At 29.3% G+C, this 17,073-nt stretch overlaps 1 protein-coding gene across 1 annotated transcript; it reads right to left on the reverse strand.

Moving 5' to 3' along the window:
* Window positions 1-2,380: 2,380 nt before the first annotated feature.
* On the reverse strand, window positions 2,381-11,782 carry LOC131849520 (phenoloxidase-activating enzyme 1-like). The gene is made up of 7 exons (XM_059199607.1): window positions 11,597-11,782; window positions 7,432-7,640; window positions 6,553-6,733; window positions 5,939-6,047; window positions 4,649-4,836; window positions 3,894-3,986; window positions 2,381-3,267 (listed from the first exon to the last, which is right to left on the reverse strand). The coding sequence occupies exons 1-7, from the start codon at window positions 11,646-11,648 to the stop codon at window positions 2,954-2,956; spliced, it is 1,146 nt and encodes a 381-aa protein (XP_059055590.1). The 5' UTR covers window positions 11,649-11,782; the 3' UTR covers window positions 2,381-2,953.
* Window positions 11,783-17,073: the final 5,291 nt, after the last annotated feature.

Raw genomic sequence — 17,073 nt, forward strand, 5'->3', positions numbered from 1 at the left:
TAGGCGACCACACCACTTAACAATAGCTTGTTTGCTATTTCAATTACTTAAAAAAAAACCATTTCGGGAAAAACTTATAGGCTATTTTATTCAGAATTTACGTTACTTATACTACTTATCTTGTTTGTTTAAATATATAAGAGACGTGGTCTTCCTCGTTCCGTCTTCCCCTACTAACTTGGCAGCCTGTTATTAATAACGACCTAAAGAAGACGGAAATAAACTACTCAACGACCAGGACAGATGTGCCTGGCGAAGGACTAGGAGAGCTGACCCAAATGAAATGGCAAATGACTAGGCAGAGAGAGAGATTTTGCTTAAATATATATGTAGATGACTAACATATATTTGTTATTTTTTATTGATGTATAAAAATTACTTCTGAATAAAAATGTTTATAAAAACATTTATTTACAAGTACGTGTTGTAACCCTAACTTAGTTCCATAAATATCCAAGGTGTAGGAGCCGTATATCTTATGTGACATCCGCTGATGCAGGCTACTATTTTAATCCTTTAGTATTTCCAGTATTTCTAGTTATTGATCGCTTACGATACGAGAAGTGCGTGCGATATTATTTTAAAAAAAACATGTTATTAAAGTATTCACATGGGTTTATCTAATATTACTTCATTTATATTTATTACAATCTTAATTTTGCCTTATTTTTTAAATTTGGAATTACCATCACATGACAAAATTTTGGTATTCCTAAAGATTTGTACATACCTACATAAAAACAAACATATTGAAAATTACTTGTAGTTTTTTTATTGATTAATGGATAAATCAATAGACATTTTTTGTATGCAATTATTACTTGACTCTTATGATGCTGGAAAATCTACAGTGGTACTTAACTATATAATGCTTGCGTCATTCTTTGCGCTTATAATTTGTATGATTTAAGGAGCCTATTAATTTACGTTCTTACCGTATGTAGTTAATATTATAGCAATGAATAATAAATACATTACTACAATACTACCCGCAACTATAAAACATAAGTGTCAAACTATTTTAATTTTGTTATTTGTATATATAACTAACCGTGCCCGCGTCCTCGTCCGCGAGGAATAGTCATAATATAATAATATAATAGACCTTGGATAGAATTTTTAATTATTTGGAAAATTATTTTACAAATAAGACACATACGTAGGTATATAAAAAGTTTAATATACTAGCAGTGTTCCAATTTCCGTACAAGTTTTCATTTCCTATTTAATTTATTAACTTTGTATGTCATATTTAATCAGCAGCCTAAAAAAAGTTTCAAGCTCCTAGCTTAAAAAATGACGACATTAATATACAACCTTTCATCTCCCCTTTCTACTCCTTACAACCGTTTTTTCTCATTAAAAAGTAACCTATGTTGCTTATTCAGTGTCTAGTCTTGTATGTACCAAATTTCATTGAAATCGGTTGAATAGTTTTTACGTGAAAGCGCGACAGATAGACATATTAGTCACGTGATACTTCAAACAAACCATTACTTCTTATATTTTTAATGGAATAGTATTCAATAAAACTCATCGTAAGCTAATAGGGTTCTCAGGTGTGAAATCAGAGTGTATCATTTATTTTGAGAGCTTTTTCTGTCCCTACCTTTTAAAAGTTTTTTTGATTCCATTTTCTATTTTGTTTTTCTAATAGTATTTTTTTAAATACATCGGCCATCTACGTCTGTTATCCGCCAGCTGATCTGTCATGTTCTTAGTAGATTCTTAATATCTGTCTATGCTTTAGCGTATATAAAATCATAAAAATATAATATTTTTATTTTGGCAGTTGGAATATTAAAAAATCTATTGGTCTGTAAATATTAACAGTATAACGACATGTTCATATACTGTCAATCTAATCAAAGCTTAAAACAATTAATTCAAATGGTACCTTTCGGCCTCTTGAGCGCGTCATTTTATTTCGTATTATATCATTATAGTAAATCGCATTATAATTTCTGAGAATGAAGATATTTTGTTTAATACAGAATAAATTTGTAGGGAGAACAGGCACTTGTGTGTAAATTTTGAATGTCGAGTTAATAGAAATGTCACCTATTACTTATTAATTTTGTCTTTGAGACAAATTCTAAATCTATAAATCGATGCTACATAGTAAAATTGGAATGATGGATAATTTATATATAACTTTTATACATATTTTTGTATATATAACAATATTAGTTAATTATAAGTGATCACAAGTTTTTAATATTAATATAAGAAATTTTAATTATATTTATTCATTGATTTACGTAAAATGTGTTGTTAAATTACATTATTTATTTTATGAATAAATGATGACATGATTATGATTAAAACTCGACTTAAATTAAGCAACTATTTATTATAAATAATTTTGTATATAATTAAATTGACAAGTATATTTATTGTAATATATTAATCTTACAAATATAACCGTAAAATATTAATGTATAAAAATATTGTATCTATTTCAGTATTGTTTTATAAATCAAGATGCTTTTACTGGATTTATTGTATTTTTAGTAATTAGATATTTTAACTTACATTACTTAACATCTACCTTATTTTGTTGATATTTTATTCTAGTAACACATAACAGACTAGTAATAAAGGAGTTATTATATTCATCAATAATCTATATTCTAATATTTCCCGAGCTACATTGACTAATTGTAATTAAAATAGCAAACAAAAATATGTAATTATTGAGTAATAAATCTAGTACGGCAAAATGACGTATAATCTTATTGTTCTTAAATAATAGAGATAATAATTAATTATCTAAAGAATATTGTATAATTTATAATAATCTAAATTAACATAATTTTTTAACAAATTTATTTACAATAATTTATATACACTACTTTTAATATAAATTCTTGATTTCTTGAGGTTCACTACTGATTTTTTTCCTTCTTCCTCTACATTAACTACGTATCGTTTTCTTTTATTATCGTTATGACTATACGTTGGTAGAACTAATAGTTGATCGTATCCAATCATTGTATGCAGCAACAGAGGTATATACTCCTGGCCAGCCTTCTCTACCACAGCCATAACCGAACGATACCACACCAACAGACTCCCATTTACCCCCACGCATCTTCCTCATCAGTGGTCCACCAGAGTCACCTCGACAAGCGTCCTGCTTATTGGCACCACCAGCACAGATCTGCTTCTCAACCAGCTCAGCACCGAGTGTTCTGTATTTGTCAACACACTCGCTTTTGCTAAATATGGGTAAGTTTAACTTGAGTTTGATCGGGCTGTTGCTACCTAGAAATTAAAACGAAAATTATTTTCTTCTCTATTGAAAAGAGCAAATCTGTATATTAAATAAAAAATATGTATCTTAAATGAATGTTTTTTTTTATTTGTTAATTTTTTATACGCCAATCTCACAAAAGGCTTAAACGATTTATACATGAATTCACTACCTTAATATGAATATTCCGTCACATGTAATGGTTGATTCATCAAATCGGTTTGCAAACAAAAAGTTATAACGTACTTATTGCTATTTTGACTCTCACGAATACGACATTGCGTGCACAGATATATTATTATAGTATAAATAAATAAATTTAAATATTTAAATTTTACACTTATTTTATATGTAACTCACTGCTCACTAGCTTTGTCCATTATCAGATACCTATAATATTTTAAAAGAAATACAACCAGATACCAGATACTTATAAATCTTATAATAGTAAAATTTGTAGTTACAAGACACCTGTATCTAATGTAACAAAAATATCCCTTTGTTTTTATCCATTCCACATGCAATTACCAGCGCTACATGAATAACAAATAGTGTAGCCACAAGCGATCGAAATTGATTTGAAATTCTACGAAATAGTATATTAAACTGGACTCGCATGTTAAAATCAATACATTACCTTCTAAGGTTTTCCCCCAGCCGGCCACGTACACGTCGTACCCATCACCTAGACGTGAATTACCGTCTGCTAAACATACTGGTTGAACGTAATCTGTAAAATTACATGTCACGTAAAAGAATACTCCCACTGACATGTCTATTTCTTTTTTTTATTTATTCTATTTATTCAATCGTATTATACATGCATACTTATTAGCAATTACTATACAATTAAGTAAAATTAATGCAAATCTAACAATTATGTAGATCTTATTAGTATAATTGTGTAGTTAAGAACTGTAACAATGTCGTAATCTAAATCTGAATAAACTAAAAGGCGTACATACTTTTTCATTTAACTGATATAACACATTTATTATTTATATATATTATTTTGTTTAACTGGTTTCGAAATTCAAAATATCTTTATTAATGTAAGTTAATAGACTGTAATAACAGACTCTTATGATATGTTAAATCGTCAATTCGGAATGATTTCGAGATGAGAAGAACTCAGCTCGTATTCTTTTCAAATAAATGTTTTACATATCCACAATAATACAGATTCATTTTTAAATTCAATGGGAGAATATAGTGACCTAGTAGTCACACTATTCACTACATGCTAGAATATGCTATTGTAAAAGCAAATAAATAGTCTTTTTTAATAGCGATTTTAATTTACAACGTTTGAGGGGTCAGTTAGTATATTACAGATTAGGTAAAACAGAGGTAATGCAGATGATATCATAAAAACTCTAACTCGGTACTTACAAGTATACTTTGCTCTTCTAGAAAGTCGTACAAGTCCGATGTCATCTCGTCTGTTCTTGTTCCCATCTTTATACCCATGATGAGGATATGCGGCTTCCACTGAGATTTCTTGCGGAGGATCTGCGCATTCTCCATCGCTGCAGTCCACATCTGTTTGGATGTCGTATTCACCTAAACGTACAGTCACCCTATGAAAGAATAGTTTATATATATATTTCAGTTTTATTTTTAACAATACATCTTGTTTATTATAAGCCATAGTTTGTATTTTTAAGGGATAATAATGGAATAACGCACTCGCCTGCACTAACGGTATACGCAGGCAGCATCAGTGGAGGATGATAAGATGTGTATCAAGTAAGATAGCCCAACGTGGCAAATTCACCAGAAATAATAATATATGTAATTATAATAGATTAGATTAATCTTCTGCCCTGCTCTAGAATTCAGCTAAAAGTATCAGTTAATCTTAGACACGATGTATGCTACATACATACAAAAATTCATTTCAACTCATTTAGTAGTTTTTGTGTGAAAAGCTAACAAATATGCAAACATCCATCCAACTTACCTATGATCATAATATATTTACCTGTAATTATATTATAACTAGAAAAGAATACCTACTAGAAATACGTGTATGATCTGGCCGTGGAACACTTAGTTACGGAGTATGGTCACACACTTGATACTAATGGCAAAAAATCAACTTAAAATACAATTGTTGTTTTAGAGCACGTTAGCACTTCTGATGACGTCATAGAGCGTCCTTACAACCTAAGTTTGTGGGTTTTACGAATTGTCAACTAAGTTGATATATAAAAATTATGCTTACGTTTACCGGGTCACGTCAGCACGTATATTATACTCGTATGTATATTAACGAACTTGTTATTGTGAATCGAATAATTATCTAAATGACGTTTACTAGTGGTCACATTTTTTAATAATTTACAATAAACACATTATCTACTATATGTTTCATATTACATGAAAGAAGGAAGTGGTAGGTGTACTCAATATTTTTTTTTAGATGGGCATCAATAATAAAATCAGTTCAGCTGACTAGGGCTATATTACCGGGAAATAAACGTGAGGATATCTAAGGGGGGATATGTAGAGGTCTACCTAACAACTTGCACATAAACCAATGAAGCCCATTACTAACAATCCCCTCAGAGATTATTTGTAATCTTAATTGAAAGATAATTACTTAAATTACAGGAACTGAGATTACAGGAAAAAGGTCTTTTTGTCTTTTGGAGCAAGTACGTAATCAAAATTACTTACAAATGACCTAATTCTCGTTCAATAGCACCCGTGATGCAATGTGCGGCAGTCAACACGTAACGACGATTGATCAGAACTCCACCACATTGATATGAAATTTTTCCTCTACCTACAAAAATATAAAATTTATCAAGAATAAAAATTATAAAAAGTATTAAATTAATTTTGTTAATTAGTCAATACTTCACAAATCGATGATTTATTAAATGTCCTTTTTAATTTATCAAATCGTAATTGTATGAACAATATTTACATAAACTTCCAAATATAGTGATTTCCACAAAAATATTAGTATTCCATATTTGGTTTGTAATTGAATTGATAAGATTGATGTATATGTCATTGAAAAATTCATATAATATTAAACAATACTGAGTATTGTTTACATATACATCTATGTGTATATTTTCGAAGACGATTCTATGACTTAATACAGTAGTGAGCTAATTTCGGTTAAAACTTAATATTAATCAATCCACAATTTAAAAGCCGCCACCGCTTGTCGGTGTAGCTCTTGCCACTTCCTACGATCTTACTTACTACATCTTCTTTAGATGTTGATACGACACGAAATGAGGTCTTAGTAATAGAATCTTGTTTAAATCTAAACTTACTAGTTCTGTAACCCAACAATGCCATCCATGGGAATTCATCTAAGTCTGTAATTTGACCTCCATATATTCTGTCACCATTGTTATCAACACCGCAAGTATTTCTTGGTTCTGGTGTAGAGTCTTCATCGTATACTGGATCGACCGTATTAGAATTTGACTCAGTGGTTAATCGTTGTCTTTGCTGAAAGAAATGTTTTTCTACATAATAGGAAATGTTAAATGAGCTAACGGTCTTTCTGATGAAAAGTAGTAGTTGTTTAAGTATTATCTTAACAATTCTTATCATAGTCAGTCCTAGAATTTATTTTTACGAGTATTCTTAAATCAAGAGATAAAACTTTTGTGAATTGTGGTGATATACCTCATACTTCAGAGAATTAAACTAAAACACATTTCTAGATGAGTAGAAATGGTAGAGTATAGAGATGGAAAGTGGTAGACACCTAGATTTATTAGATTAGACAACATAAAGAATTAATTCAGTAACATAGATATAATCAATAATTATAATATCATGAAATCCCTTATAAGCTACCATTCTTGTATATTATCGTCATCAGCAGGTTGTCTTATCATCAGCATATTAAGCCGTTTAAAGTACAGTGCTGAATTCCTTCTTCGTTGATTGACACACACCAAAACAATGTGGTAGTCCATTCACCCAAATTTTGATGAGCACGAGTCGTTAAGTAAGGTAATGGATTTATAATGTCCATATGCGTTATTTTTTATACTGCAATAAGTACTATCTGATTGGATGTATTAACATGTTCAGAATTATGTATAAATAAATTACTAACTACACATTTTCATAGAATAATATGTACATAATAATTGAATAAGGACGGTTTGTTATTATAGAAATAAAAATTCTCTTACCGTAGTAGTGGATGTTTCGTCCCTCGCTCCGAGTGGTCCACAACAGACTCTCGGCGTATACCCCTCGAAGCCACATTGAGACTGCTTCAAGAATCTGACTACACTACTTGGCAGTGGCCGTAGTTCAAATGCAGCTAGTAGTTGAGGACAGTCGTATAGAGAAATGCATTGGCTGGGTACACCTAGTGGTGTAACGCAACTACTTGAAGCTGAAACAAAAGGTATTGAAATAAAAAAAAACATTGATTAAGAAAATGCGAATAGGTAGACAGTGATTTTATTGCAATTGGTCCAATAACATCAAAGAAATTGTAGCGAAAAATTTGATGTATGTAGCTACAAATAGAACATAATAGAGCAAGTTAGAGGAGGCTTTTACCCACATGGGACCATATTTAAAGAAACCAAATTAATTAAACTATTGGAATATATATTTAAAATTGTAGTTATATGAAAAATAAAACTTAAATAATATAGAACTACTTAACCAAGAAAAATGCTTTAAAATATCATTGAATACTTAGTTAATTGTGAAGAGTGTTCATTGTAACATAGTGACAGTTAGTGATAGTATTCATAAACAGATTTCCCTCATAAAATGATGATAAATATAAAATAAAATTAGTCATATATACCATAAGACTAATATAATATTTCTCATCATTTCGATACTAATTAACGTCACAATTTTGTACAAAATTTGACTATATTCATATTCAGCGTATATCCTGTTTATATATAACGTTTTTATAGTGATCCAATTTTGAAAATCTCTAAAGTTATCTATGATGGCGTTTTCTATATTCCACTTGGATCTGTAAGTAAGCCGATGACTCACCGGTGATGTATGTATATACACAGTGGCATATTCATTGCATGTTAAAGACTCAGGTGTTGTCTGGACATTAAAATCTATATCTAGACTATCTTATATGTACCCTGTAGAGGCGACAAGTCTTTGTAAGTGCAAGATGGGTTATTAGCTACATATCATGTCTACTAATAATAGGTAATATAGTACTTCATCTTTGCAAGTATCGTCTCTACTTTTTTACGAAACTAACTAGTATTTAAATTTTTCATATAGTAGCTTTTAATACTACAACAGTATCTATATATATTTTGTTTGCGTCTATGACTGTATGTATATTTCTTTGATAATTAAACATAGTTTTAAATAAATTTGGAACCACATTTAATGATCAATGAATAATCTTAACCAATATATTTATGTACCTCTATTTAAATTCAGTAAAGATATCTTTGTTCTTATTGAATAATTTAGGTTTACATTTAACCTGGTTAGAATGAATTTTATAATGATATTAGTGACCGGCTTCGCTCGAGTGCTCATAATTTTCTGAGCTTCATATATTGCATTCCACTTTGGAATAATGTCCATTTAAATCAGTGAATGAGTTTCTCAAATTCGTATTTACCTCATAGCAAAATCTGTTCTTTTTCATTTAGAAATCAGATTATAATCACGGGCACATTTTGATATCAAACATTGACGTTGTGGTAACCGTAACGTTTAACATTTTGCTGTAAGCAGTAATATCCTGACAATATTTATTAGGAGAGTTATTGAGGAATTTAAATTGGTAGTGTTTTTTGATCTCTCTGTTAAATTTGATCCTAAGACTTCTAAGCTCTAGTCGAGATAGTGAGTCACTGCGACTGTATTCTAAATTTAAAACAATGAATTTTCGATTCTTTCTTTCTCTTCATATTCCTGCCGTAGGACTTTATTGATTTGCCTCGCAGTAGGCCAATAGGTATTCCAATTCAGTGGCGGTTTTCCACAATTACAAGTCAAATCATGTCTGACCTACAAAATATTGGCTTAGGCTGTTGTACTCCGATTTCTCATGTACCTATCTAATGTCATTCTACATAATGTTATTTTTTTCCCTTAATAAAAACAAGCATTGTTAGTATTATATTTGATAAATATCTTTAAATCGGTTCTTCGTGATCGTGATTTACTGTTTAAAACGCTTATACAAATGAACACGATGCTTGAATCTAATTAATGGTACGTCAAAGAACTTATTATTATTTTTTATTGAATTTTATTACTTACATTATTTTGATTATTATTAATGAAATAATAATCTATGGCAGAAATCTTAAACATTAATTGACTTATGTAGAAATTGCCTGGATTCAGTTACTTTAAATTATGTAAATTCAGACTTTATTATTAGTTAAATTGTCTGTCTACTAGAAAAACTAATATCGATAAATCTGTCTTTAGAAAAACTAAATACAAATACTACAATATTATAAAATAAATATATCCTATTTATTATAAAGACACGCCAAACTCTACAAGATTCCATACAACATTGACTAATTAATATAAAATATTTTATACTTAAAAAAAAAAACAAGCAAAGCATGTTATCCCCGGTACTTTATCATTATAATAAAACATATTTATTATAACCATGAAACTGTTATCACATCAATCGTGTTATCTAACGGTCAATATCACAACAAAATGTATTGCAACGAATGTGTATGCAATTTATGTCTGTATGCAAATAAGGATAAGGATGCTTCTTCTTTAAATGCTGCTAAGAATTATATAATGTATTTATCAAATGAAAGTTAAATGTCGACCAATATGCTAATTAATAAGATTGAAGGAATAAATAAAATATAATTATTAAAGCCGGTGCATCAATTTAACATATTGTCTCATTATTTATTGGTTGCGATTTCTATTCTCACACATTATAAATATTTGTATGTTTTAGTATGTCTGTGTGTATTATTATAAGCGTTTTTGGACGTATATATGACTAATATACATACAAGATATTAGAAATCAAAAAATGCAATGCAAATCCTTTTGCATAAATTATAAAAATAATATATGCACAAGGATAAAAATTATAAAACCTAGAAAGTAAACATGTATAAATATTCTAATTCTTTTTCTTAATTTAATACGATATATATAAATATTGTAAAAGCGGAATACTTTGTTTTAGCGGCTAAATAATATAAATATGTACCTAGAGAAAAACTCTGACAGAAATATTGCAGGACAGTAGTTGTAAAGTTGGAAAAAAATAAAGCTTTTTATCTATCTATATGTACATAATTTATAAGTATAACATATAAGAAAATATATATATAAATATAATATAAAACTATAATATTAATAATGTACTATATATTAAAAAAAACTAATTTATGATTATTATTTCACATGTACTTGTTATTATGTAATTATATATCTTAAATAACATCTATTCAATAAGGCAACACACAGGTTTCTTGCTCATTCTTCTTGTGATGAGTATGCGTTACGAATGAGTTGTATAAAAAAAATTCACAATTCAAAAGTGCTTGTATTTATTTGAATACAAGCAGTTTTGAATTGTGATAAAGTTCAAATGATGTAAATTTATTTGAATAAAGATTATTTTTATTTCTATTTAAACAATTTCGAAAACTACTACACCAATTTGCAATTATCATTTACGCATGTAAACGTTTTGTTTATAATATTTTGATAACCTTACACTGTTATCTTTCCTACTAACATATATGTACTCAAATGTATACATAATTTACAGCATACATAACATGTTTCTTCATAGTAATTAACAATTCCTAAGATAATTCTATTTATTTCTTGTACTTATATATATTTTATATAAAGTATTCATTAAAAACAAAATATATCGAGTTGTATACCCTACTGTTTATTACCAGTAACACAAGTTAATTTCGTTTCAAGCTTTTAGCTTAGGACTAGATGGCGTTGTGTGAATTGTCCAGAGATATTATTACTGTTTGAAGATTTATACCATGAGATCATACTTATATTTATTATAGTTAAATATTATATTTAATTTGTGTGATGTATGATAACTGATAATCCATGGTTTATATATTTTGCTTATTTATGTAATTATATAATTGTATAAGTATATTAGTATGTTTTTCTGTATTAATTTCTTCTATATTTCAATATAATCTACTTATTAAATTGCACCGCCTTACTATCTCTGATCAATCGATGGTTGACTGGTAGAGAATGTCATCAGGGGCTAAGTCCGTCATGTATACAATTTTGTATGCAAAAAAATCAATAAATAAATATTTATTATAAGTATTATTATATATTTTATTGTTTAATACCAACCAAAATAATTCCATGTTATCGTTAACACAAAAATCACAATTTGGCACTTCATGTTCACTTATTTCATATGTCGGTATATCGGTAATCACTAGGTCATATATAGGAGTACATATGTCGATACGGTTTAAGTTGTAAATGGATCGATAAAATCGGTGGAGTCTCACACTCGCGATGTGGTACTGGACTTTAGAGGTCAATCTCAAGCGTTAAGTATGAACACTCGACGAGTACGGTACGTTGTTCCTGTTTGTACGGTCAGTACAACAATTATATTACGTTTTAACTAACTTCCAAAAATGGCAATTTGTTCCAAATTCAATGTTGAATGACGTTGCTGTTTTTAGGTTTTTCCTTGATATTCGTCACGTTATACTGTTTATCAATTACGAAACAATAAAATAGGTTTCGTAGTAGTCACTACGAAAACTATTTTATTGTTTTTACACAGTTATTCGTAGTTTTCAATAAATTTATTAACATATAAGATGATTTCGATTATTATTTTCAAGTACCTATACTAAAAAAAATCTAAATCTAGTATGGCAATAATTTTACTGCTACTGCTACATATAGTATAATAATACAAAAAAAATATTTCGCTATACATATTTAACGTAAATTAATTATTATAACGTCGAAATTAACTATTATCACCGTTCAGGTAATTTAATTGTATTAACTATTTTCCGTATATAAATAAAATATATTACGCAATTTGTTACTAATCTATACATCTATCATCATACATCTATATATATAAATAAAATTATATATATAGACTTTATATATAAATTTTTACTACATGCATATGAATATAATAAATCCGGTACATACACCAAAACTTCATTTTTTACAATTTTTGTCTGTCTGTCTGTTTGCTCCGGCTAATCTCTGAAATGGTTGGACCCATTTGACGGGACTTTTTTTGGCAGGTAATTGATGTATAAGGAGTAACTTAGACTACTTTTATTTTAGAAAATAAAGTTAAATTCCACGCGAACGAAGTCGCTGGTACAGCTAGTTGTTTAATAAACATACAAAAGTATATCGTAATTTAGTTTTTTGTTGTCTGTATCGAAACGATGATTCATGGATTTACCCGACATATTTATAAACATGTTTTTCCTTCATTTCCAACTTCCAGTAATATCTAATTACGGATTTCAGTATTATTATAATATACTTAAATTAACCATTTGATTAAAAGTAAGTTTTTTACAAATTGTCATATTATATTTATGTTCATATTTATCATCAATCAAAATTTTCTCAATGTTAAGTGAAAATTTATATTTATTAATGACGTTTGAGCTTGAGTAATTGTTTATCCAGACAAATATTTGATAGTTACAAAAAAATTGTATAATTAATATTAAATTATATTATTGATGAATTACAGATTTATTTTTCATATTTCTATACGTACTAGATGAGACGATTTCTCTAATTGCTGTTTTATTGAAAAATGGTATCGTAACCTTAATGATCGTTATTAAATATCGTGAGATGATTGGGTGTGACATTAATGTCACAATTGTTAAAAGTATTAAAGAAGAGTCACCATTTATTTAATACTAGTTGTTTACCGCTACTTGGTCTGCATAAACTTTCACCCCCCATTTGACCCCATCCTGTCCTCGTAGTACAATCTATTTAATATTAAATTTCATTAAGATCCATTCAGCAGCTTAGTCATAAAAACAAACTTTTACATTTTTTATTAAGTTTATTTGAATAAAGATTATTTCTATTTTAAAATAATTTGACGTTGTACAAAGTTGGCTACATACGTTGGTACTTGTCTTAACTATTTCGCCAAGTAGCTTCTTTTGTAAAAGTGCACTGAAATCTTTTTGCTTTTTTTAATATATTTTTTGTATGTTGTTAATGACATTAGGGTTAGGAAAGTCTATTATTATTGTAATATACACAGAACAAATCTGTGTTCTGTGGTAGTATATACACCTAATCTGTCTGTAAAAGAAAATGCAGATGAACTAGTAGGAATATATATAAAACAAAACCCATTCAAAAAATATTTTTTTCGCAAAAAACCCGGAAAACGGTGTGATATTCAGCGACTTGAATATACTTTCTAAAATAAGTAGATACCAACGTATCCCTTATATTTAATTAATTTCAATGATTTGGGAATATAGAGGGGATCCCAAAAGTCATTGAATAGGTATCCCTTAACTCGTAACAAAGATATTCAATTAGACGTAACGTATCATTTGCATAGGTGTCACTGACAATCAAATTAAGTGGGGGTTCTGACAATTTTATGCGCATAAATCTAGATCAGGATTGTCCAAACTAGATAGAAATAGAAATAATTTTTATACAAATACACTTTTGAATAATCAAGTTTTTTTATTCTACCGCTCAGGATACCGATAGGATCTAGGGCCGATAAAAATAACTAAATCCATTGAGGGACCGCAATATATTTTTAAAAAGAAAATGCAGATATATTATCATTTACAATTCTGTCAACATCAACATCAATATTGATAGTAGCTAGACGCAGTGCAAGCTTATAAGAGCAGAAGAGAAAATAATTTACTCATCAAATCATTTGGGATTGCAAAAAATGGAATTATAATTTTATTTCTACTAAATTTATGTTATTTAAAAAAAGACAACAAATATTTAGCGGGCCGCAACAATTCAAGTTGCGGGTCGTATGTGGCCCGCGGGCCATGGTTTGGACAGCACTGATCTATATAACATACGAGTAGCTTAATAGACTCGTTACTTACATTCTTCCCAGTCCCAATTTCAATAAATGTATTATATAAGATACTAGCTACCCGCCCCGACTTCGCACGGGTGTACGAGTACATGTATACATGTAAACCTTCCTCTTGAATCACTCTATCTATTGCTAAAAACTACATTAAAATCCGTTACTTCAAAAGATATAAGCGAACAGAGAGCAGAAGTGACTTCGTTTTATACTATTTAAAGATGTTCTGTATTTTAGATTAATTAAGTATGCTATCGAGACTTTTATTTAACTCTCCGGTGACGGAAATATCGATGCAGTACCAGTTTCAAATTCCAATGTTTATAAATTGGTGTGTATACGACATAAAGAAACTGTAATTATTTAGTGTCAATTTATATCTTTATTTATAGGTGTCATATACACATATTACAGTTATAAATAACATAACTAATTAATCCGTGATATAGCGGTACATTCGCATCTTTTTATATTGAAGTAAAATATTTTTAAAGAATTGTGAGTATGTCAGGTAATAATGTTCACCATAATGAGGATAATGATATGAATGTATTTATATAAAAAAAATAATTGCTGACGTGAGAAGTAGCCAGCTCGTGTTTATTACATACTAGCGGTTATTGCGACTGACCTGCTCATTTCATTTAAAAGACTGCTTTTGTTTGTTCACGTCAACTTTTCTTAAATTCAGATCTGTAGTTTAGTTCCGTTTTACCTATAAAAGACAAAGAAACAGAAATGTTTTCGTATGTTGATATATGTATATTAAAATTGAGATTTGAATACATGTTGATGACATTTTTATTTGTTACCATAACGACCTCGGTAATATAGCGGTTTAACATACTACATCACCTTCTGACGGTCAAGGATTCGAACTTCACACGATAAAAACATGTATTCATGACGTATATCTGCTAGAATTGGTCTTACCGTTTTCCAGAAAAAAAATAATTACAAAAAATATCTGTTTATGATACGTGATATAATATCTGCTAAGTTTTCGTATTTATTTTATATAATAGATCTAACGGCCCACCTAAGTGTTACCACTTACCATAAATATTTTTTTTTGTTTTTTTATAACACAGGGGACAAACGAGCATACGGCTCACCTGATGGTAAGTGATTACCGCCGCCCATGAGCACCCGCAACACCAGGGGAATTTCAAGTACGTTGTCGGCATTTTAAAAAGGAATAAGCTCTTTTCTTGAAGGTTTCAATATCGTATCGGTTCGGAAATACCATTGCTCCTACATTGCAACCATTGCTGCAATATTATATTATATACTGTCGCCTATAATGTAGATATATAAATAGATCTACAAACATCACGTTATCATGTGATGTTCGTGATAACCCTCATTCGTAGCCATTGCGAAGAACAAATACATATATTAGGCCTCTTGTTCTGTATTGTCACTTCCTTATCTCACCTTTTAACTGAAACACAGCTTACAAAGCAAGCTGCTTAACGGCTGAAATAGATGAGACAAGGCCGATCTTTTATAAAGGTCCAAGGTAGACCCTTAGACTAAATGGTATGTTAAGTTATAAGCTATGTATTTTTTTACAAGCCAGATATTTTATACCAGTGGGATATCTTTTTGAAAGGGGGACACAGATGGGTATACTTTCGCATTCATAATATATATAAAAACGTAAATATGGAATATTGTTTAGTTTGATTGAGTATTTATTTACACAGTCAAAATCATTTCTATACATTTTGTGATATCCGTGATGTTATTCCTGTCTACCAACGACTTCCACTTTCCATCAAGCGTATCGCCAGTTTGTTTGTCAGTAAAATTATCAAATAAGTCTTTCGTTTTCATTTCTAATTTTCATGTATTAAATAAATGTTCTCCATAGGTGAACTCTGATCGAAAATGATTTAATACAGCCAGGAAACTTTAGCAAAAACATTCAGTAAATCATAAATGTGAACGCATTCGTTTGTATCCAGCGAGATAACAAATACGTCGAGGGGGAATTGCAATCGGAATCTAAAAATTACGGCAGTTTAAAAGTAGGCGTCATTTACATAAAACTACTATAGAGGAATGATATACGGACAGGAACGCACCATTTGTTTGTCTTATACGAAATATATTACTGTTTTTTTTTCACTTTGGCAAACAATTATTGTGAACTCGCGTCTCATTAGTTGGTATACGAGTGAATGCAATATTGTTTCGAGTTACAAACAGTTGCATTCCCACATATGTTAGTGTCAAATCATTTGTAGAACTTTTTAGTACACGTACATGTTCCGTGGCAAAGTTTGCAAGACAAAAATAGAACTTAGAACTTTTTAAGAATATATTATCTTTATATATATTTTCTATTCCTCTTAATTGATTATATTGACAGAAAAAAGCCAAATTGTCATAACTTGAAAACCTCAATTTTACACCAGAGCAAAAAAAACTGTTTGCCGCTTTCTGTCGTCTATAAAATTTCGGTTTAGGAGCTTAGAAAATATATTTTTTAATAATATATGATTGAATGATGTTTTCATTAAATTATATTAGACTAATTTATAGGTTACATTATATCATAAATTGATTAAATGAGAGCAAAGTGATCTAGTGGTTCACAGTTCTACTTATACTGGGATTTGAATTTGATACTAGGATCTGGCCTATACTAAAAAACTTCGTGTATCAATGTGTATTTATAATTAACAGTGCGTTGCGATAAACCAACATTAATAACAAACCA

The sequence above is a fragment of the Achroia grisella genome, unplaced genomic scaffold (assembly GCF_030625045.1).
Source record: "Achroia grisella isolate CSIRO2021 unplaced genomic scaffold, CSIRO_AGI_Agris_v1 utg642, whole genome shotgun sequence".
In the NCBI taxonomy this organism is placed as follows: domain Eukaryota; kingdom Metazoa; phylum Arthropoda; class Insecta; order Lepidoptera; family Pyralidae; genus Achroia; species Achroia grisella.